This window comes from Dipteris shenzhenensis, chromosome 22, assembly GCF_047967505.1.
Source record: "Dipteris shenzhenensis isolate YYH24624 ecotype China chromosome 22, Dip_SZ_1.0, whole genome shotgun sequence".
Lineage (NCBI taxonomy): Eukaryota > Viridiplantae > Streptophyta > Polypodiopsida > Gleicheniales > Dipteridaceae > Dipteris > Dipteris shenzhenensis.
In genome coordinates this window covers 18523907-18548310 of record NC_141617.1, presented here as the reverse complement: position 1 = coordinate 18548310, position 24404 = coordinate 18523907, and the positions used below count along the sequence as shown (strand labels likewise).

Sequence of the window (24404 nt, the reverse complement as noted above, 5' to 3'; positions counted from 1 at the left end):
TGGAACTACTCTCTATAACTCCCTCCCCTTCTCATCTTCGCAAAGGACTTGTTGGACGATGAAATTGTTTTACACATAAGATGGGCAGTGGAAGGAAAAGGCGGCGAAAAAGGGTTATTGGGGGGTTGAACTCCCACAGGGGGCCTCAAACAAGGAATGCCGTACCATCGAACCAATCAACGCTGCTTGGTTTAGATATATCTTACTTGATATAACTATTGTGGACGGGGAAGTTTGAACTAGGACACCGGCGGGCACGGCTTCCATTCTCTTCACAAGAGCCTGTGGGCGGGCCGGGCTAGTCGGGAACCGACCCTGAATGTGTGGTGGAGAGAAGCGTGGATGGCGAATACACAGATGTGCAATTGCGATTGAATGTGGAGAGAACGGAGAGGGGGGCGAAAAGAGAGGGGAGGAGTCAAAGGCAAACTTGAAAGCGAATAAAAAAAATGAGGCGGCTAGCTAAAAATAGCTAGCTACAAAAACAAGATTTGAAAAAAAAAAAAAAAAAACAAAGGCCTTGCAAAAAAAAGAGAAGCTACGTAAATCAAAGTTACACAGAAGCTTCCTCCATCGCCATAGCTATGGCGACGAGCTCAGCTCCCAGCTTCCCTGTCCGCCATAGCTATGGCTTCTCTGCTGAGAGAGTCTGGTGGATCTCCTCGTCGATCGCCATAGCCAATATACTCATTGATGCTTAAGCTCGCAGGCATCTGACAAGCTCTCGCAGCCATCCCGCGTCCGTCGCCATAGCTCTGTGGCTATGGCGCAGTTGCTGGCAGTTTCGATGGAGCCATAGCTTGCAGTTGTGCGAGGTCGAGCTCGAGCTCGAGCTCCATGGCGATGGCGATGGCGATGGCGATGGCCTGTCGCTTCGCAACGCTCTAACTTGCCCTGCACCAGATGTTGCTTCCCCTTTCTCCTCCCCCGATGCGCACCCCTCTTTGAATATTCCTCCTCCCTCCCTCCCTCCCTCTTCTTCTTCCCCTCCCCAGCTCCAATTCGTGCAGCAATCGACGACATTTCCGTCCACATCTCCCCCCCCCAGCTCCATTTTCTGCCGGACCTTCATCAGTTGTGCAAGAGTAGTAGGTCTCCTTCCTCCCGCAACATCCACATCGCACGTAACTGCTTCGTGAGCTCAAAGCTTCCTCTCCTTGCCCGCCACGACTCCGCCCTAGCACCCCCAATATTAGAGGAGACAAGTCCACAGCTTCCGGCCTGGCCGCTGATCAGCTTCAATCGGACTCCGAGATGGAGACTCCGCACTCCAGGAGCTGTGACATCGAAATCGGTCCGCAAGCCAAGCTCCTGTCCGAATGGCAACGCGACGAGGTATGGGGAACTGCAGGGATAGGTTCTGCTCTTCCTTTTCTTTCGGAGTTTTGCTCTCCCTGCTCTTTCGGCGTCCTCTTCCAACCATTTCTGTCCTTCTTTCCTTGACAGGCACCGCGCGGCAAACACTGCTCTACCAGACGCTATACTTTGGGAGCAATTTTGGCTCTCTGCCTGCTCGGTGTGTGCGTGCTCCTCGCCAAGGATGCAGCCTCCAGTTTATCGTCTTCCTCGCAGATCAAAGCCTCTCCCTCCGTTGGCGACTCTTATCCCCTCAACATTCTGGTCCTCGGTGACTGGGGACGTAAAGGATCCTACAATCAGTCGGCCGTAGCTCAACAGGTGCGCAAGATTATCCATTTGTTGCTTCTCAGGGTTGAAATCTCACTTCTTCGCGCTGTGCGTTCGCAATGCTTCGAATGTCACAACCTCAGAAATGTCATCTTTGCGATCCGTGGCAGATGGGCATTGTGGGAGCAGCACTCGATGTGGAATTCATCGTTTCCGTAGGAGATAATTTTTACGAGAACGGACTCACCGGAGTGAATGATTCTGCTTTTAGTGAGTCGTTCACGCAAATCTACACAGCAGAAAGCCTACAGAAAACTTGGCACGCCAGTAAGTTCTTGTTATGCCACATCTTGGGATGTCCGAAATAGCAGTTGCCGTCTTGCGACGTCTGATAGAAGCTACTTGCTTGCTCTCAGTTCTTGGAAACCACGATTACAGAGGCGATGTGCTGGCTCAACTTGATCCGGCGCTGAAAGAAAGAGACTCTCGCTGGCATTGTGAGAGGTCGTTCAGCCTTAGGCGCGAGCTAGGCTCGTCCACAGAAGGTGCGACAAATTTGCATTAGTACAGATGTTCTTCATCAAAACCTACGAGTTTGGTGTCGAAATGTCCAGATTTCGTGCGGATGATGTTATCGCAATGAAATATCTAGTCACTTTCCATCCTTCCTGGCCATAATCTTGCATTAACTCCTTATGAACTTCTTTTAGGTTCCAAATGCTGGCCTGCTTTCAAATCCATCCTTGTCCTTGAGAAATACGTTTGGTAACCCTCCATTTTGAGATCAGAGTGTATCCTTGCGCAGGAGATGCAAGTTATGTGGACTTCTTTCTGTACGACACAAATCCTTTCGTGCAAAAGTATTGGGAGGATAAGAAGCAGGCTTACGACTGGAGAGGTGTGGAACCTAAGGAGGAGTTCCTGAGCATGCAGAAGGAGGTATTCTACTCTTTAAACGACCCTAGTTATACATCCATATCGTGTCCCGGATTCGATATTTCAATCTAATCTCGGAGGCATGGTGGGACGGAATGGAAGGATTGAGGATAAATCGTTTCTGTCATTCTGCCTTTCAGTTTTTAGCTACGGGCCTCGAGGCTTCCAACGCGACATGGAAGATCGTTCTTGGGCACCATCCGATTCGAACGGTCGGCATTCACGGCAATACGGTGGAGCTGGTGGATCAAATCTATCCAATTCTCAAGGTAGGGAGAGAGCTGTTGGGAAGATGGAATCGAATTTTGGGAGCTGAAGCGTGTTTTCCTTGAGTTCCTCCTCTCCCTTATAGCATCGAATGAATGACACAGGCTGTTTCCCCTGCTTTCCTTACTCTCCTTTCTATCATCGAATGATGCTTACGCATGACACAAATGACACAGGCAAACAGCGTGGATCTGTACGTGAATGGGCATGACCATTGTCTGGAGCACATGTCGGAGAGGTCAGTCTCTACCGATTTAATCCTTTCCGAGAGCAGGGAAAAACTGATATCCACGAAAACCTTAACTTAGTCATGATAAAAAAAATCAGCTTCTTTGATGCTTATTGTTTGAAGATTGACACAAAGATGAGAAAGGGTTGCAAGCTTGATGGTTTCTGCTGTGATGTGTGTGTATGCGTGTCTCTGCAGTGGAATCGAATTTCTGACCACAGGAGGGGGCTCAAAGTCATGGAGAGGCATGGATAACAATGCAGACAAGACAGGTCTGCAGTTCTATTACGACGGGCAAGGTTTTCTGAGTCTGTCGATCTCGCCCACCCAGCTCCACTTCTCTTTCCACGATGCTCTGGGTAACATCCTCCATGAAGGAGATATCTCCAAAAGCTCAAAGTAAGTAGCTGTACCTCATATATGCTAGCTGCCATTACCTCCACTGATCGAGTTATATCTATATTTCTCTTTCTGCAACGGGTGGGAGATCTCTCCAAAAGCACAAACTAAGTAGCTGTACCTCACATATGCTAGCTGCAATTACCATCTTCCCGAGTAGTGCCTCATCTAGTATGTATATCTATATTTCTCTTTCTGCAACGGTGGGAGTTTGCCTCACTGGCAAAGATCACGCTTTACAGAGCCTCATTAATTGGGTGAAATGCTCGTCTGGCTTCCCTTTAGATGAACTGTGTACTTGTTCTTATAGTAGTTAGATGACTATGGTTGCAAAGGATTGGAATTCGGATAATAGCAACAATCTGCTATTGGATACCTGAACTTGTAAAAAGAAGTTCTAAGGCTACGGCTCTAGTACTTCTGATGTCATTGAACATGTAAGGCTTAGATGGGCATCTTTCTTTTTGCATGGCTCATTTTACAGTAAGCTTTACTCATCTGCCTTAACGTGACATGTTTTAAAGTAAGTTTTTCTGATCTCTCATCATTGTGCTTGTTAAATTACGTGGGTGCTCTCTCTTTTTGCATGGCTAATATTACATGAGGTACTCCAATCTGTCTAGTGCTATCCGCCCTTTTGATGTCTAATGAATTGCTCGTTTAAGAAGTCTCTTAGCATTAGGAAAGTTACGAGGTTTTATACACAAGTTACTTAGTAGGGGCTTGCATATGACTCTTTCCTTTGGCAATGAGTGATGCATACTTTTCAACGTGTCGTACTCGTTGGGCATCTTGGCAATGCATGCTGTGTGCACATCATTCTAACATGTAGAGGCTTGATTTCCATTGAACGTATGAATGAAAAATAAGCATCATATTTGTGGAAAGAGCTATACCTATTGTAATGCCATGTAGGATTGGAAACGGACTTTGAAATGTTGATGTATGCCATATAGGTTGTGCATGTATGTACCTTTTGAGGACTCTAAAATGTTGATGTATATCCATGTCTATTGTTTTGTTCTTCAAAAGTAATTGTGCTTATGTTGTGGAGTGGTTCTTTCTTTATTGTTCCTTGCAAAAGGCTAGATTTGCAATTCTTGCGATAAACATAAGAATCTATATAAAACATGTGGGTCTCAATAAATTGAGATCTTAAGTTCATGCCATAGGGCTTGCACCAATAGGCAATTAAGGACCATAAAATGGCTCAGTTGACCTTTCTCGCTCAAGAATTTCCTTTTCATCATTTTTGGGGGTTTTTGTCGTTAATGGAAATACTATTACATTCGTGTGAATCTATGTAGCATTGAGTAATGAAAAAATTTAATGATTGATCAAGTCTTTGAATTTGTAGTGTCAAAATTTGGGTGAAGAGTGTTGGGGGCTAGATCAAGAGAGTCCGAGGAGTTTGCATCTTTGCCTCATCAAGGTTCTTTGGTTACTTCCTATGAGTACTTTCATGTTTAGACAGATGAGTTGGATTGAAAACTTTTCTGACACTTTTACAAACCCACTTGCATCCAATGGGCTCTTTCTTTGCTAAATGATTTCATAAAGATGGAGTTTGATTTTTGATAATAGCGTTGTAATCTTCATCCATGGCTTGTTGCCATTCAGGTACTTGAATTCCTTCTTTGAAAGATGTAGGTTCATGAATTTCCATAATTGTTTCAATGAAGGCTGATTTTGAACGAAGTCCATCCCTTTTGGTTCTTTATTGATTGGGAAGAATCTTATCATTGTTGGGAAACTTATTTGTTTGTCATAAATGATCATGATAGTTGCAATGCCAACGAATTCTTACAATTTTTGCTTGCATTTTCTCTGCGTTTGTCACTAATGATTTAGCATTACTTGTTAGTTAAATTATTAGAATTGATGATTGAGGACATGTAGAGACTATTGTATAGGCTAATCAAAGGATGATAAAGTTTCATCAATAATGGCATCTCTCGAGATGATTAACCTTGTTTTGGCAGGATCAAGCTACCGAAATGTCTTGGATTCTTTTGAATATCTTGTGAAACATTTGATGGATTCTAACCAAAATTGTGTATTAAGTAGAAACTATTGCATGATGTCCACTTTGAAGGTTATCTTAAAGTAGTGTTAGATTTTACACAAGTTTTAAAACTAATGTGAAAATTGTACTTACGGATAAAAAAGGAGAACAATTTGATGTAAAATGTTTTTTAGAGGTAGCTTTAGGAATATAAAAAAAATTGTTGCTTTTTTGTATTCGATTTCGATTTCAAACAAGAAGCATAATTTTAAAATCCTTATGATTTTGACAAGTTGCTCTTTGAGATGCATATTTATTTATTATAGATTAATATTTATGATTTTGGGTGGATGGCAATCAGTCCTAAAATTAGAAGACTTCAATGCCTTTCAAAGGGGGTTTGGCCCTAGGGGAGAAAGGCAAGAAAGAAATGAATCTTTAAAAAGAGGTGCCACATTACAATTGTTTTCTTATGGTGCCCTTAAAAAATGATTGAAAACATTTTAGCTAGAAGGATGACTTCTAAATTACCGTTCAAAATGAAATTCTAGGCTACCTTTCAAATTTGAGTAAGCACTGGGTTTGCCCAAGAGACTCCGCGGGTCTTTAGAAACCCAATATTACTGCTTATGCTTGGGCATTGATGACGACATAAGTGTTGCTTTGCTTGCTAAGTATGTCTTCCTTTTGTTTTTCATAAAAGTTTTTGTTTACCTCTTTTTTCTTCTCTTTCATTTTCTCTTTTATTTTCTTTGTAGATTTTTGATCTTTAGAACAACAAAAATTCTAAATTTGTATGATTGGACTTATTCTAGTCTTACAAAGGTATATATATATATAAATTCTAGGCTACCTTTCAAATTTGAGGCATGATGGCAATGATTCTTTGGTTGAGAATGACCAAGGGGTGAGGTACATGAGTATATTATTTTATTTTAGCTTTTTTACAATTGCATGTTCCACGTCAAAAGTGCCCAAATAAATTAAAAGTAAGCTTTCAGAGGTGGTAGCATTATAAAGTTGCATTGATGGCACTATTGCGTCTTTGCTCCGAGCCATGTGGAAAGACTTGCTTATGAGTAATACATATCATGAGGTAGACCAAAATTATATATAAATATGAACAAAAAGAGGAATGTCGCATGTGGGATAATTAATGACACTTGAATGCCGAGAGAAAGACTAAAAGACAAAAGGAATTATAGTTTACATACTTTACATGCTTTATAGTTGAAACCCTTCATTCAACTAGATCTGGTATTTATGAATTCTAAACCTCAAGGCATCAAATCATGTTACACTTTTTAAATAGGAACCTCCTACTTTTGCAGCTGCTAAATGATAAGCATGGTGATATGAACGTATAATGACATCAATGGATAAACATTCTTAGTCTATAAATTAGAATGTTTAAAAGTATAAACGAAATTAAAATAAATCTTATTCACTTAATATATTAATGGATAAACATTTTAATTTTATATATTTTTAGATTAATAAGAATAAAGTTAAAAAAAGAATAATTCACAAAAAACTTGATTATAATGACACATGAATTTAAGGAAGGAGAACTCATAACCTATATAGAGAAATTTTGTCAATGCATGTCATAGAGCAATACAGCTCTAAACATCTAGAAGTTGCTCATCATCAATAGGTTCCTCAACCTTCTCCCATCATGTTGCTCCTTGGTTGTGAATGCAGTTTATGTTCTATTGTTGGCTCTTCCAACTTTGCTAGGTTGATTCTTCATTCTTGAAGAAAGGTCGAGGCTCTCTAGATGCCAATTGCTCCTTTTTAGTATTCGAGTTGAACTTTGCTCCTTCCTTGGTCACCATCAGGCTAATCATTTACTCCATATAATTGTTACAAGAGAAATGATGCTTGCAATTGATCTTTCGCAATTGCTACACAATGCCTATTCTTTTGGAGAGCACAAACTGTGGTCACTTCTTTCATGACAAAAAAGTCACAAACCCAATCATCTTGAACTGTGAATAGATCCAAATACTCACATATTTAAAACTGTTGTAGCTTTTGGTATGGGTTGATGATGGACTTGCTATTCTCTATATATCGTAGCTTTTGTGTCGCTCCTAGAAAATGAAATACATCATTTACATTTCTTCTAGGACAATGCAAAATGGTTTTACACCTTTCCAAACTATCATGATCTCAAGGGCACGTATCACCTTCTTTCTAAGTACATGCTTTAGATTCATCTCTAGCTTGTTAATGAAATCAATAAATGGAAAGATTATAACATATCCAAAGCTATAAAAAAGTGAGATTCATACTCTTCTGAGAATGTGTATGGTGCATCAATGCTTTGGTCACATAAACTACTTCAGCCATAGAATGAAATTAATAATGCTCCAATATTTTGTGTCATGATGTGTTCCTTGAAGGTTGAGACCATGAGAAAACATGAGCAATGATCGTGCTAAGCCTAGTGCAACAATGATTAATGCACTAGCTATGGTGGATGCAACCGCACAAGACACTCCATGAGAGATGGGAAAACTCAAGCCAATATATTGCAATATGTATCCAACAATACAAGAACTCTCCTTATATAGAGAGATTCTTTAGAATAGTCAACACTTGTGGGATCCTCCGATCCACATCTCTCCTAGTGGTAGTCCTTGCTCCACATCATCTCATCATGTAGTCCACATCCTTGGGTGGCTACTTTAATACATTCCTACACTATACCTTAGCCTCTAAGTCATGTGCACATGTCATCATATCTCAACACCTCCCCTTGGTGCCATGATCCATTGGCTACCGCAAGGTGGTCAAATGTGAGTTACAAATCCATCACCTCCCCTTAGTCCATACCTTGCTACTTAAGGTGGTTGTGTGGTTTTTACATGTCAATACCTCCCCTAAGTGCTTGCATGGCTACTTGCAGGTGGTCAGGTTTGATTACAAGAATATAGGCTAAAGGAAGAAGGCTTTTGCTTCTCAATACATGTTGTTCTTATCATTCTGCTCAAGGCTTGATGATGACTCCACATAGTTGACCTGTTGGTTCTTCATTCTGTAGTCTTCTTCTTTGTGTCCTAGCTTCTTGCAATGGCGACACTTTGGTTTATTCTTCAGTCTACATTCACTTTGATAGTGACCCATCCTTATGCAATGGTAACACTTCGTTGATGCTTTGCTAAACAATGCTTGGTCTTCATGTATGTTGCTGCGTGTTAATGTAGATGTCGATGTTGATGCCTTCACCTCTCTTTCTTTCTCAAGAAGAGATGATACACATTCCTCAAACTTTGGATCTAGAAGATTCTTCAAGGTGGTTGGCAGTGCGTTGTACATTTCAGGCATGCTTTTAAGAAGGATTGTAAGTGCATCCTTTTCTCCTACTTTTTCATTTATGCCTTCCAACTAGGTCATAATGCTTTTGATCTTGTTGATAAATTTTGCCATGGATTCATTGAAGCTCATATGCAAACCGTAGAATTCAATTTCAAGATAAATTTCTTGGTTCTTTGATTTTGCACTAAACAATGTGTTCAACTCATCCCATGCATCTTTAAGATGATCCTTAGAGTCTATGTGATGAATTATGTTTGGACCCAAGTGCAAGCCAATGAGTGATAGTGTTGGTTCGTCTTTTTCCTTCCAACCTTCATTTTATGCAATGGGTATGTCTTCTTTTACAGTCTTCCAAAGCTTCTGATGCATCAGAAGATACCTCATTTATGTAGCCCAAGTGTGAAATCCTTCCCCAGTGAAATTCTAAGCAATTGGGGTGCGTATTGCCATTGCAAACGTGTTACCAATTGAAGAAACTTTCAAATATGGCAGTGTCTAATTGCATATAACAAAACAGACTTGACAATCACGTAGAGCTTAAAAAACCAGTTACTTTTCTATTTTGGAGCATATGCAAATTCCTTCTAAATAGCAAGTTATAGCTTGTCGAAGTTTTAATGAAGAAGAGGCCTTTGATGATGTGGCACACGGAGACTATGCTTAGTAAGGACCTATGTGCTTATGTGGCACTATGCCATGTGGTAGCCTTCTAACTAGACTGAGTTAATCAAATTTACATAAACTCAACACTGCTTAGTTTCTATCAAGTGCCACCTGTCGATGAATGGGAACCTTACAGAAAATGTGAGAACAAAGTTTTGCATCAATGGGGATGGTTGGCGCAATTAACGCTGAGGCACTGACGGGCATTTGCTGTTGTTGAGGGAGCCTTGTAGAGCTCTTTGGACGGTACAGAGTCCGCGAGCTCGAGTCATGAGCTAGGATTTGCATAGAGGAGCGTTTGAAGATGCTGGTTGACTGCGACGGTTGTAGGAAGGTATGTTGGGGTTCGTTGAAGCCACCTTTGTTAGAGTCATCCCTTGGAGCGGCTACGCACGTAGAAGGTTGGAGATGTTGCGAGGTCACTAGAGCCCTCTTGTGAGTAGCTAATAGTTCAAGTAGGGCCACCACTTGTGAAGGTTGGAGATGCTGTGAGGTCATTGGAGGAGCAGCTAATAGTTCAAGTAGGGCCGCCACTTAAGCTCTCTTTTGTGTTTGCAAGTCTCATTACAAGCTCCTGCTTAACACAACTACTCATCATTGGGTTGCTCGAGTGTTCTCTTCTTGCACATTGGTCATGGCTCTTTCACACAGCTCTCCTTTTATTGCTTTTAGTCATCCAAGGCGTCTCCCATGAGCCATTTGGTTGCTTGCAAGCTTTGGGGTTTCTCCACAAGCTCTTTCTTTCTTTCAAGGTTGTTGGTTGCACTCTACAACTCTTTCTTCAAGTTGTTCTTGCATGAATCTTCCTTCACCTTTTCTGTAGTCATATTGCCTTGGAGCTTTTGAACTTTGCTATGTAGCTTCTTCAAGGTGACTATCTCAAAATCAAGATCCTGTAAATGAAAGAACCCTCACTCAGCAATGCATAATGAGATTGAAAAACTCCACTGAGCAACCATGCATAACACTCTTGAGTCTTGAAGAAACTCACACCTCTCAAAGGAAATGAGCTATCCATGGCTCTAATACCATGAGAAAACATGAGCAATGATCGTATTAAGCCTAGTGCAACAATGATCAATGTACTAGCTTTGGTGGATGCCATCACACAAGACACTCCATGAGAGATATAGGAAAACTCAAGTCAATATATTGCAATGTGTATTCAACAATACAAGAAGACTTCTTATATAGAGAGAGACTTTAGAATAGTCAAAACTTGTGGGATCCTCTGATCCATATTTCTCCTAGTGGTAGTCCTTGCTCCACATCCTCTCATCTTGTAGTCCACATCCTTGGGTGGCTACTTTAATACATTCCTACACCATAGCTTAGCCTCTAAGTCATGTGCACATGGCACCATATCTCAACAGACCATCCCATAATCTTCTTATAACCTAAATCTATATCACTTATACTTCCCTTTAACCTAAATCTATAAGGGATATCTACTATACCTAGATTATAATCATTCTTAAGGGTATTGTAGTAGTAGTTGCAAAATCAATGCTTTGCTCACATAAACTACTTCAGCCATAGAATGAAAATAATAATGCTCTAATATTTTGTGTCATATTGTGTTCCTTGAAGGTTGAGACCATCCCATAATATGCTTATGACCTACATTTATATCATATATACTTCCAGTTAACCTGAATTTGTAAGGGATATCTACTATACCTAATAGCAAAAGTGAGAGAGGGAGATAAAGAGAGGAGTGCACACGATATAGCTACCTGTACACTAAGTTGTATTGAACATGAACATGAAGATATACATGTGAACCCCTTAGGATTACAGTTAGGGTTTGCCCCTAATGCCCTAGAGGTATGGTGCAATTTACACCATCCTCAACACCCCCTTTTAAATTGCATTGGGTAAGTAGAGGGTGCATGTACAAGACCATTTTGTGTTTTGTTTGGTGCATATGATAGCATCCAAAAATGGAAAAGAAAAATGAAAAAAATCATAGTAGTATGTGCATGCATGAGCATAGTGACTACATAGCGGAAGCATGTACAATGAGTACAACTTATGATCTTGTACATAACATGGGTAACCCCCTCTTAAGTTGTGGATCATCCTTCACCTTTGGGAATAAAACTCAGAAGATAGGCTGAAGAGACAAGGAAGGAAAGCCAAAAAGTAAGATGCCTGCCTGGATTGAAGACTGGTTGATCGAAAGATGACCCCGTGAACAACAGTGTGTATGGTTGCGTGCTAAACATGTCATGAGTCATTGTGGACTGTGCAGCTACTATAAAGAAGAGGCATCCAATGTGAGGCTAGTCGATGTAGCTGTGATGATGTGATTCGGTAGGTTATGACAAACAATGGTGTCACCAACCTAAAAGAACTGATAGCAATGCATGGAGTATGATGTAGTAGAACTATAATCTCTATCGAATGATGCCAAGTTGAAGAAGGCCGCATGGTCAGTGAGGACAAAGTGATCTAGGGGCTGAAAATATGCGGCTGAAGGTGCAAGTCTGATACACTTCTCTACTAAAGAGAGGCCCATAAAACTGACAAGGTACAACAACCTGTCAAACTTGTATGCTCAACTGTCATGAGATGAAGGTCATCTGCTGTGTGCATGGCTAAACATCCATCGTCATAGGATGTAGCATCTGTCGTAGGCTCAAGGTGGAGCTAACAGCATAAAGGCCTAGAAGCTTGAAATACAACTGAGAATGCATAAGATGTCCTTGAGGCATAGGAGGTGCTGAATTCTGATGAAGGGACCGATCTGAAGTAATGGATCCAACCATTAATCTGCATGAAGTATGGACTGAATACGACAGCTATAAGTGATCGTTGAAACACTAAGTCTCCCCAGGTTGCAATATGGCTGAACCTAATGATGTCCACTACACTAGGGCAGGATTGCATTGATGCATAAGCATCCTCATGTTGAGGAATGATCTGCTTATGATCTGCTTATGATCTAGGGTGGTGGTGAAAACTAGATCCAAGGGTGGTGCAATGTAGCTTGGCTGAGCCGATGTTGGAATGTCCAAGGTATGCTTTGTGTTAGAGGTGAAAGCATCAGCGATGAATGCTAGAATGGAATCACCTAAAGAGTTGAATGCGTTGTGGCATAAATCTCTGCATGCAGCATAAGATGTTAGTGCCTTGTACTGAGGACTTGTTGAATAACTGCGTGATCATAACTGAACTCCTACTGAGTATATGCATCTGGTGTGATAGTACATGGAGTCGGATCCATGCATGAAGATAATGCCTGTACATGATAAGAATCAGACCGTGTTGATGTAGATGAGACTTCATGGTACTGAGGGCTTACCATCAAATTTTCCTCGTGATGAGGGCTTACTGCTGAACGTGCCTCGTGGTGATGTCTTACCGAGAAGTGTGCATAATCAAAAACTACGGGCTAATCTATGCTAACATCTAAAGCATCTGCATCCAATCTCTCAAGACCAATGAGACTCAAGTCTACATCATAAACGGGTACATACCTGTGGCAATGAATGGTCGAAGAAGGTTCTCTTTCCACTCACTGATTTCATCCGGAGTCATGACCGGTGTATCATCAACTATGTGATGTGGATATCTCCATGTTGGAGGCGGTCTAGTGATCTATGAAAGAGGCTTACCTATGTATCGACGAGAAGGTCTACACATGAGAACACTGTATGAGAGTTACCATGGGGGGGAATTATGCTAAACTATCAAAACCAAGTCATGGTGGAAGAATTGCAATGTGCCAAGAATCAAGCCTATAGTAAAGGGATGAAAAATGTATGTCGAGAGTAGCCAAGAGACAAATCAGTAAATATGACTGTAAATGGGTGGCATGTGTGTGTGCAAGAAGAATGCAACCTTATTGAATCCAAGGAGGAGAACTCTGCCAAGTTGATGAACTACAAAATGCCAAGAGAACTGAATTGGTGTCAGATGTGTGAATGCGTACTCTTCTACAGCTAGACTAGCAAAATAATTTTATCTTAATTCATTTTATGTGCTGGTGGGTACGCTGCATTGGGTTAGGAGGTGCTTGTGATTATGAGGATTGGTGATGCTTACCTATGTAAAAGCCAAAGTTCTGTTCCAAGATGCTCAGTGCATAGAACACAAATTTGGCAATCATTTTTGCTTTTTGGATCATCGTGAAATTCCACCTAGATCAAAAGATACGGCCCTTGGAAGGATAGCCAAATTTTGATCACAAGAGAGGGCAAAAAGATGATGGTGGATGGATGGTGATGTGGCATATGACATGGCAATGGTGTCACATGTTGCATGCATTGTGTGAGCATGGAGAGGCATGTGTGCCTTGTTGTCGCATGCTACTTATGTGGCACTGCTAATGATGTGGATGCCAATAGCGACACGGCAGTGCTCATGTGGATGACATGGCAAGGGATACGGCTACTCATGTGGCACATTGCCATATGGAAAATTTTAGACCATAGGCCTTGACTAAATCTTATCCAGCCTCTAACCCTAGGGTTGTGTAACCTGACTAACCCTACTTGAAGGTTAACCATTATCTTGCCACGTGGCAAGATTGAGACCTAGTGTGGTTTAGTGAGAGGAATGCCACATGTTGCAAAATAGAACCTTAGGAAGAAGGAGCAAAGATCTAGGATAATGACGTTGAAGAGGAAGACCGGTGACTGAATGATGACAGGAGTTCAGCATGCAGCTGTCATTGCAGCTCGGTGCTGAAGTGAGCTCGGTTGAAGAAGGATGAAGATTGTTGGCCTGTGAGCTTCTTCCATTGTAGCAAGCCATGTGCTCATGGGTTGGCGAAAGCTAACCACCTGCCATTCGTTTACAACAGTCTGAGAGCTATTTGCTCTTTGACTGTCGGCTAGCTGTAAGCTTGGTAGCAGATGGCCATAGCGTTGGAGCAATTATTGAGTCATCGTTTAGGGGTGGATCATTTGTTGCATGCTCTCGTGCTAGAGTGTGACCGTGGATGGCTATGGTGGCTGCGCTACTAATGGAGGGAGGTACTGCAGTCAATGCTGGAGGCTGAGTTTCCTCGTCGCTGTGTGGAAGCTAAATCTGCTGCACCGGAGCACTGTAGAGACCTCGTATAGTCGATGCAACCTGTGCTGTGTACTACCTCATCGTTAGAGTGTCTGGTTGCAGGAGGCGGCCGTTTGAGGAAGCTTGCATAGACTGTGAGGAGTCTTTTATGGTTGCTGCAAGTCATCGAGGGAACTTAGGTTGCCTGCATTTGTTGAAGGCCAAGGAGGACCTCGCATGGCACCAAGCCGTAGAAGAGGACACTATGCCATTTTATTGCTTTAAATAGCCACATTCGATGGGGGAATGTCACACCCTTCAAAGAAGATGCTACGGGATACATGCACATAAGAACACACGGAGACTCAAAATGCGGAAAAGATGACCCATCTCTCCAAAATCTGAATATGTGAATAGATAGAATGGAATTGTCCACAAGATGCTAGTCACATAAATATACAACATGCGGTTGCAACCGTCACCCCTGTATGCTTGCAACTATCATCCGTGTATGGTTGCGAGTACTTGCCCCACTTGGAATCCATGCTAACTCCATGATAACCCCATGCACTACTAATTCCTTAACACGTGACACGCAAGGTGGACTGCATAGATCCACCACAACTAACTACTATGGCCTAATGAGAAGTCAGACTAGTGCTGTGCAAGTGCATTACAATCATTTTGGGTTATGCCAAGGTAGAGAACCTGTGCAAGTAGAATTTCCACAATATTCATGAAACTCAGCCGCTTGATATCCAAGTAAGGAAATAAGCACTTTTATTTTTTTCCTCAGGATCATCTCGCTATTTGACTAAGACTTGGAGCACTCTGATTGAATCCTCTTAGTCCACTCCTTATACTTCTTCTCTACCTTCTTGTTGCTTGTGGCATCTTTAGAGATCCCACGTTGTTCGGCTCTAAGAAGTGCCATAGGTATTGCTCAGTCCTGCCCATTTGCTTTGTGTCCACCTACTCTCAATTCCCACCTCTGATGAAGTCACTACCGCTTGCATCATTTGTCCACCTCCACCAGCCATTGCATCCAATAATGCTGAGAAAGGCAGGAGTCCCACGTAGGAGTCGATCATGATTGTACTTTGGAGTCTCAGAACTCCACATTGTACCTACATAAGGAAATTAAATCAAGTTTAGAATTACAATTTTCAAATCAAAAGACTTTTGCAACTCATTACTCAGAATACTAGAGCATGGATAAGATGCAAAAATTGATAGATATAATCTCCATTTTGCCCACAAAAAATTTCATGCCATCCTACATGCTCTTCGTATCCCAAGAAGCACACAAAGATCCTTTGTGGTCCATAGGATCCCGCAACTTGTCGAGGAACAATAGGATAATATCCTTGGTGCATGTATCCCCCAAAAACATAGTCTCAAACTTGGAGTTCCAAAAAAAAACTTGAATCGGGAATGAATCTATAAGAAAAAATAATATCATTCTTACGCACTAATACATAGCTGAAATAAGTCACACTTATTGCAAAAAAAATAAAGCGACAAAAAAGATAGTTTATTCACCTAAGGTAAGATGCCATCTCCATCAAGTCGACCAATAGCTATGGTGTCACTAGAGCTGACCAATAATTGGGACCTGTATATTTCTAAATGTCAACAAATATATTATTAAATAAACAAAGTTAGCGTTTAGCTACTAAACAAATATATACCTATAATATTAGACACCATAAAGTCATGGTGGTGAATGAGAATGATTCATTGATCCTACCATGTTGCAATAAAGATACACTGTGTCAAAGTATATACTTAATGGGAAGAATCCAACCACTTCCATTCTTCCATAATTCTATGCCAAGGAGAATGGTACTAGGGTCATAGTCTACAAACACCTTGGCAATGGAATATAAGGAGAGAGAATCATCTCATGAACCTTGGTGGTGTTCACAAAACACCTTAGAATCTCTTACCTTAGCCATACTTATCCATGTGAATCTTCCATCATGTCATCACCCTCAGTGGTGTCCATATCCCAAGAAGCCCGAGACTAAGTGGAGGTATGCAAGATTATAGTTGATGCAATGACATAAGGACATAACAAAGTGTTTAATATGCAAGTCCAGATGTCAAGACTAAAACTCTTCATTTTAAGAGTCGGTTAGCTCATTAAGGGTTTTTTGGTTTTCTTTAAGATGTATTGAAAAGTTAAGAGTTCGTGGATGCATAATGGTAAACCATAAATTCAAACATCTTTGAAAAATTTTTGACATTATAATCCGGAGAAGAATGTCATGTCACCAGTGCAATTCACAAAGTGTTAATATGAAATATGTAGCATTGCCTTAACTATGTTGACAGATTATCTAAACAAACATCATACAACATTTAAGAACCAAATTACACAACTGGTAAGAATAAAATGAATTGGCTAGTATTGAATGTTCAAATGAGTAAATATCATTTATAAAAAATCATAGCTCGCAAGTAGCTCCTCTCTTGCATGTATCTCATCTATGGTTTCAACACAAATAAGAGGAAAATACATAACAAACATTTGGCTTTGGATCAGCTGTTGATAAACCCAGCCACATTGCCATGCCAAACATCACCAACAATGTACAACATATCGTCCATAGAAACATAAGGGTCCTCCTGGATAAGCTGTTGATAAACCCAGCCACATTGCCATGCCAAACATCACCAACAATGTACAACATATCGTCCATAGAAACATAAGGGTCCTCCTTGTGGAAATGGACCAAGGTGATAAATAAGAAAATACATAACAAACATTTGGCTTTGGATCAGCTGTTGATAAACCCAGCCACATTGCCATGCCAAACATCACCAACAATGTACAACATATCATCCATAGAAACATAAGGGTCCTCCTGGATAAGCTGTTGATAAACCCAGCCACATTGCCATGCCAAACATCACCAACAATGTGGCTGGGTTTATTAGCTGTTGATAAACCCAGCCACATTGCCATGCCAAACATCACCAACAATGTACAACATATCGTCCATAGAAACATAAGGGTCCTCCTGGATAGAGGACTTCTTTAGCCTTGGTCTAACTTCACACAATTATTTCCAACCTTGATACACATATTTGTCACCTCCATAATGGAGAATAGTAGTCCCTCTCTTAATGGAATCATGCACAAATAAACCGTGGCCAGCGCATGTGATAGATGACTCATGCACCTCAAAATCCACATTTTTAATTCGAAATACTTTCAACTGGATCACGTCCTGGTATGTACATACTCAGACAAGATTTTAAAGTATATTTGTCTGCATTGCAAAGGACAACCCAATTAGCCCAAAACACATTACAGTAACTTGAGACAAAATCAAATGTAAATTTGACATATGTACATGGAAAATATGCATTTAGAAGTCTCTTTAGAAAGGCCTTAGAAATGTAGTTCTTGATATTGTCATCTTTGTACCCTATTTCTATAGCCATATGAGAAGCTTGCATAGCACTCATAATATCCATCGGTGGAGTAGTCCTTAGCAAATTTATTTGTGACATGTTAAGTTGAGGCAAGAACTCACCACCACCATGACTTGGCATATGGGATGAGTCATCTAATTCTCTCAATCATGTGGTGGTAGCGAAAAGCAAGATGTGTTTGCAGTGGCTTTTAGATCCAGATGTTGGACTCGGTCTCATCTATTATATGTACTGATTATAATTTTCTTTTCAAAATTTTATGTCAATTGCAAATGTGTTAATGGGTGCCAACTTCGCCACCAAGGACACCAATATGGTGACCTATGAGGATGACATATATGGAAAATGGATACAATTTTGAGATTAGTGCAAGAGAAAGGTCGTCAACAGACCATAACATATATGAGACACTTGTTGGGATCGGATGATGATAGTGTGAGAGATCCAAGAGGAGTTAGAGTTGGGCGACATTGTACTCATCAAGTCCAAGCAAGACAACAAGGATGTTACCGACATGGTTCAAAGGGAGCTGGGAATGAAGCAGGACAAAGCCCTTAGAGAGGAGCTTATGAAAGTATTCACCTCATGACATCCAAATCCCTCTTTTGGGACATGGGATACTTTGCAGGGTATTTTGGTATTACATCCGTTGCTTTTCAAAGATTTCATGGAGTTTGCGAGACATGGCTAAAGGAAAAGCTATAGGTTGGCAGATCAATGCCTGAATGTCATTGGTGAGTCTTCAATTTGGAGTCAAAGATTCATCTGCACCAGTGCCATTGTAATCTATGAGAGTTTGTTGAGAATGGAACTGGTGCCAATGTCTCAAAAACATTATGCATAAATCTTTCGCATTTGTTTCCATCTTCTTGTTTAGCATGGCACTGCTGCCAATCTCCTTAACATAGAATGAGATTGGTAGTAGCAATTCCATTCTCCACAAACTCTCATAGATTACAATGGCACTGGTGCAGTTCTCCATGTGAGTTTGTGGAGAATGGCACTAGTGCCAATCTCATATGTGGCATTAGTGCCATTCTCCACAAACTTTCATGTAGAAGAGTGGCTTTGGTGCCATTCCTCATGTGATTTTGTATAGAAAGGGAGTTGGTGTAAATTGTTGAGATATGGTGCCATGTGCACATATTAGAGGCTAAGGTATGGTATAGGAATGTATTAAAGTAGGCACCCTAGGATGTGGACTACATGATGTGAGGAAGTGGATCGAGGACATCCACAAGGAGAGATGTGGATCAGAAAATCCCACAGGTGTTGACTATTCAAAGGGCTCCCTCTATATAAGAAGCCTTCGTGTATTGTTGAATATAGTGAGATTGGTGTTAGACACAAGAAGATTGGTACATTGCTATGATTATCCATGTGATTGACACCAAAGAGATTAGAACTAGTGCAAAACTAATTTAGATTGTGGAGATTATGGCATTGGTGCCATTTAGATGAGATTGGCACTAGTACCATTCAACACAAACTTACATGGAGAATGGCACTGGTGCCATTATCTCAAAATAATAATCCATAAATCTTTTGGTTTAGCATTGCATAGCTACCAATCTACTTAACCTTGACATAGAATGAGATGTGAAGATTAGGCACTAAGGCTCTTCAGCTTGGATAATTTGCACAAGTTCCATTCTACACAAACTCACATGGAGAATGGCACTAGTGCAATCCTACCCATGATAGTTTGTGGAGAATGGCACTTGTGCCATTGTATAAAAAATATTATGCATAAATCTTTCAGTTTAGCATGGCACTGTTGCCAATCTACTTAACCTTAACATGGAATTTGTATCCAAAATATTATGTATAAATCTTTCAGTTTAGCATGGCACTGCTGCCAATATACTTTGCCTTGACATATTATTATTATGTGTGGTCCATCCTCTTCTTTCATGGAAGGTATATATACATTTAAAAGAAAATGTGACAATTGTACACATGGAAAGTAATAGCATGCATAATCATTTTGAGAGAGCTTTTCATGTTGAAATGTTGTAGCACATTCTTCCTACTTATAAAAAAATCATGTCATCCATGATATTTAAATTCAATGTTGTAAACACTAAATCTTAGCACCAAAGGAATGCACTTCGCGCCAATCTATGATAGCCTTCCGTGAAATCCTCTATCTCTTCGGTATGTTTTCACTCTCTATTGGTATGTTTTTGGTGGAAAGTTTTGTAGGAGCTTTTGTAATGATAGTGAAAAACAAGCATGAAACATAAGCATATACAGCTCTTTCAAAATGGGCTATCTACATTATCCTAGTTAAAATCAGACCCAACTTTGTTTTATATTGAAAGTGTGAAACAGTAAATAAAGCTTGCCTAGTAAGTAGCCTTTGAGGAGCATAATACAGTTACTAAAGCCTAGGATGATGCATCATAGGGCGCCCAAAGAATTCTTAAGAAAGCTAGAAAAAATAGATCAAAGATCAGAGCAAAGAGAATGGAAAAAATTAAACGCATTATAGAAGACTTGGAGATGAAGGCAAGCATGGAGATATAGGGGAGATACATAGTTTGAAGAGGAACTTAAGAAGATCTATTTGTCTAAATGGGGAGATGACTGAATCTTTTAGTTTAAAAAGATCTATTGGAAACGTGTATCCCTTAGATTCCCTTATCTTTGCTATTGTAGCTAAGGCCTTGGGATGGTTTCTTGAAGGTGAGATGGAGAAGGACTATCCCATAGGACGTTAACTCCCCTCTTTGAAATATCTCTTAACCAAAGAATTTGCTGATGACACAAACTGTACACCTAGAAATGCTGAAGAGGATATTAAAGGTTTTCTAAAGTGTTTAGAAAGTTTTTGTAAAGCCTCTAGGTCTTTGATCAATCATGTCAAAATAGGCTTCATAACATGTTGACATCATGATGCGAGGCATGTCACTCTAGGTGGTTTAAGCTTATGTGTGTGTGTGTGTGTGAATATATATATATATACTTATATTTTCATTATCAAATTTGAATTTTCAAGCTTTGAAAATTTATCCAAAGTACATAAAGAAAATCATATTTTAAATTTGAATTTCAAATTTAAGATTATTGATGTTAATTGATATTTAAGTATAAGAGTCTCTTTATTGTTGATGTTAATTAAAATAGATATATATTCCTGTAATTTCTATGAAATGCGTGCAATCATACTAAAGCGAATCTAAACAAGAGTAAAAGCAATTCTCGTGAACATCAACAAGATTGTCTTATACTTCCTGTAAGAAGATACCGTGTCGACAACGGCAAGGATGTGTCGTGAGTATAACACTCATTGAAAGTATATCACAAAAAAACAAACTTAAATCAGCTAATTCATGAAGAAAGCAATTAAAGCATGAATGATATCTCCGCACGAATGCTCGGGAAGGTTCTACGTGGGTTGGCAAGTTTCGTGCATATCAACAACAAGATTGTTTTGTACGTCATGTGCGTTATAACTTAGAGCTAATTCATAAATCAATTGACTACAAGCAGACAAGCAGAGGGCACTGCATCGCCTTGCAAATTGCATCGAGTGAGCTGAGGGTCCATATTTGTGATCATGGAGAAGTGGCCGACTGCGTTGAGCGGCATGCTTCTGCTCGTTGTCCTTATGAGCGCGGGAGCGGCAGCACAGCCCAGCTGCGACACTAGTGGCCACAGCCCGTTAAAGGACGATGTGCAGACTGCGATCCGCGCTATCCAAGACCTTGCGAACACACCCTGCTGCCAGCACCAAGAGGGCAGCTGGGCGTGCACCGGCATGAGGTGCATCGGCTCGGCGGCCTTAGGCATTTGCGGCGCGCAGGGGCTCTGCATCGACTGCGAGGACGTCGTGTGGACCTTACAGATGATGACCGACTACTGCAGCGAGGAAATCAACGGGCAGAACTTGGTGGGAGCTTCGATGCAGGGGCCTAACGGATTTGAGTTGCTTATCGTAAATTCTGCCGACGGCTGGACGTGTTAGATCGGCCTCTTCTGGCTACAGAGTATAGCAAGCTTCCTCTGTAAATCTGTATTCATAGCCTGCATTTGCTTGAGTAAAACTTTGTAGTCTTTTACATTACGAGTATTCTTCCATCTTGCTACTACCATTTTGAGGTGCTGCTTTCTTAGCTCAAGCAATCGTATCCCCTTTGGTGCACCAAAGTAGCATTCTTGATAGCCCAATTGGGTTTTGACTCTGCATCTTTTAGTCATCCTTTCTCTTGACCAGAGGCTCGAATTTCAATCCAAGCTCATGGCTTCATCATATTTTACGGAGACAAGATGCCGAACTCTTCTTCTAACAAGGGGTTGGATGGATGACGCCTAGATGAGGAAATTTGAACTATTTCTTTTTTATAAGCATCAATTCACTTTCCTACGAGAGGCTTTGTGTGGTTCTGATGCTGAGAAACGCCTCAAAAGAGTTGATCAATTGCACCAAGACATCCACAATGCTTACTTGCTCAACTTCTCTCTTAAGGTCATCTTGGTGGTGATCAAACAACGCTCAAATAAGACTTTAATGCTCTTCTTTCGAGTGATACTCTTATGGTTTTGTTTGAAAGTTTGAGGTTTCTTATCATAAAGACTTATTATTATGGGCAACTACTTCAAAGGCATCACCGCAATACAGAGCGATGAAACCTTAATTTGTGTTTCTATGTGAAAGATGGGAGTTTGAGGGAGCATCAAACTCTAACAAGCTCTACAAGTTATTAAAGGGGATGGTAGGAGACCTTGCAAGCATTTAAAAGTTAAAACTTTATATGAGTTTAGAAGGGGAGTTATGAGAGTTCAAATCCAGTTATGAGTTTTGTTATGTGTTTCACATCGTATGCGAGTCCATTTTAATCTCTCTTGTTGAATTTGCTTTCGGTTATGAACTTAATGGATGTAGATGATTGCCTTCTATAATGTGCAATTTTGTAATGAAAGAACCTTGTTCCCATCCTAATGTTGTATTGCTTGACAAATTAAAGAGACTGCATCATGAGTTGCTTGAAGTAGTTTAAAGAGTAAAGAGGGTGCAGGAATGTTTTGAGTAGTTTGAAGTTGTGGCATTGCATTATGATAGATCCTATCAATGCTTCCCCTTGATGCCATGTAATTCCATCTCCTCCATACCTAAGTTGCAAGGATTGAGTAATATGACTATGCATTAGACTTGTTGTCAAGAAACCTTTAGTGTAAAGGTTGAATGGCTTCAAGAATTGGAAATCCCATTGCATAGCTATTGGTATACATCTAAATGTGAACCTATAACATTAAAGGTAGATTGAGTTAAATGAACAACCATTTGCTATGTCACAAGGAGGCCCTGTAAAAATTACATATTGTTTGTTCTCATAAACATCAAATGCACACCATAGATATTTTCCTTGCCCAAAGTACATGACACCTTGTGATGCTTTAGGTGCCTTGTCACTATAACCCCTTTATATTGATGGTAGTGCTAGTGTCCCTTAAAGTAATGTTGATACCTTGTTGACACTATTGAGGAGATATAAAGATATAGAAATTGTGGTGGAAGTTAGTGATTGAATCGGGATGAGTGGAAAGATTGGGTGAGTCTTTGCAAAAGGTTTTACCTTGTATAGCCTTCAATGAATTCTCTTCTTAGAGCTGTTGGCTTCTACTCCTTCAATTCCTCTATGTATTAGATTCTTCTCAAAAGATAATAGATTTGAAAGCAACTCTTGCAACTCATCTACACAGTGGTTAGCCAACTCCACAAATGGTTGGTTAGGTCACTTTATCTACATAGTGGTTAATAGATTCATTTACATAGTGGTTAGGTTATGGCGAACGCCCCCCTCCCCATGACTAACAGGTTTGAAAGGGGGGGGGGTCACTATGTATAAACCATATATATCACTACAAGACATGGGCCACTTTCCCACATAGATATCGATGCTAAATTCAAAGATTTTTTTTAAAAAACAAGTCAAAAGCATCAGAGTGTCCATTGATGTGAACATCGCAAAGAATGCATTGGTACCATCGTCAGTGTAGGCATCGATAATCGAGTGTTATCAATGTCGATATAAGCATCAATATATATCGGCGGTACAATGTCGATATATACCGATGCTTTTGTAGAATTAAAAAAAAACAATGTGGGGCAGGATGGGGCTTTTTTTAGTAGAATCATGTTATAATGTTACAAAAGAAGTCCACAAAAATGATATAATGTACAAAATGGCAAAAGTGCAAAAGTTCAAAATGGCAAATCTGCCAAAGTATTGCATTACAAATGGGCAAAAGGGCCAAAATACAAAACAACAAAATGTCATATCCTACTCTACTCTTTCTCCAAACTCTCCTCGTCTACAAGCTCTCTGTGTTGGCTTGATACCTCACTTGCCTCTAGGCATGTGAGCCTCTGCTCTTCTTCTTAAGGTCCAATCTCCAAGTTTGGATCTCTGGATGGGTCGAAGTTCCCTCCCTAAGAATGAAAAAAGTAAGAAAATAAAATAAGAGCGTCGATTGTAAGACAAAGATGACACTCAAATGACAAAG

At 40.4% G+C, this 24404-nt stretch overlaps 1 protein-coding gene across 1 annotated transcript; it reads left to right on the top strand.

Annotated features, from left to right (window-relative positions):
• The first annotated feature begins 542 nt into the window (after nucleotides 1-542).
• LOC147887829 (purple acid phosphatase 7-like) lies at nucleotides 543-4001 on the top strand. Its single transcript, XM_087393337.1, has 8 exons — nucleotides 543-1335; nucleotides 1447-1677; nucleotides 1797-1953; nucleotides 2043-2171; nucleotides 2432-2565; nucleotides 2703-2831; nucleotides 3006-3067; nucleotides 3257-4001. The coding sequence occupies exons 1-8, from the start codon at nucleotides 1255-1257 to the stop codon at nucleotides 3459-3461; spliced, it is 1128 nt and encodes a 375-aa protein (XP_087249463.1). The 5' UTR covers nucleotides 543-1254; the 3' UTR covers nucleotides 3462-4001.
• The last annotated feature ends 20403 nt before the right edge of the window (nucleotides 4002-24404 follow it).

Coding starts and splice junctions, on each gene's coding strand:
- LOC147887829 (XM_087393337.1), top strand. CDS start 1,255: ATGGAGACTCCGCACTCCAGGAGCTGTGACATCGAAATCGGTCCGCAA. Junction 1,678..1,796: donor AGTCGGCCGTAGCTCAACAG/GTGCGCAAGATT, acceptor GATCCGTGGCAG/ATGGGCATTGTGGGAGCAGC. Junction 2,566..2,702: donor TCCTGAGCATGCAGAAGGAG/GTATTCTACTCT, acceptor TCTGCCTTTCAG/TTTTTAGCTACGGGCCTCGA.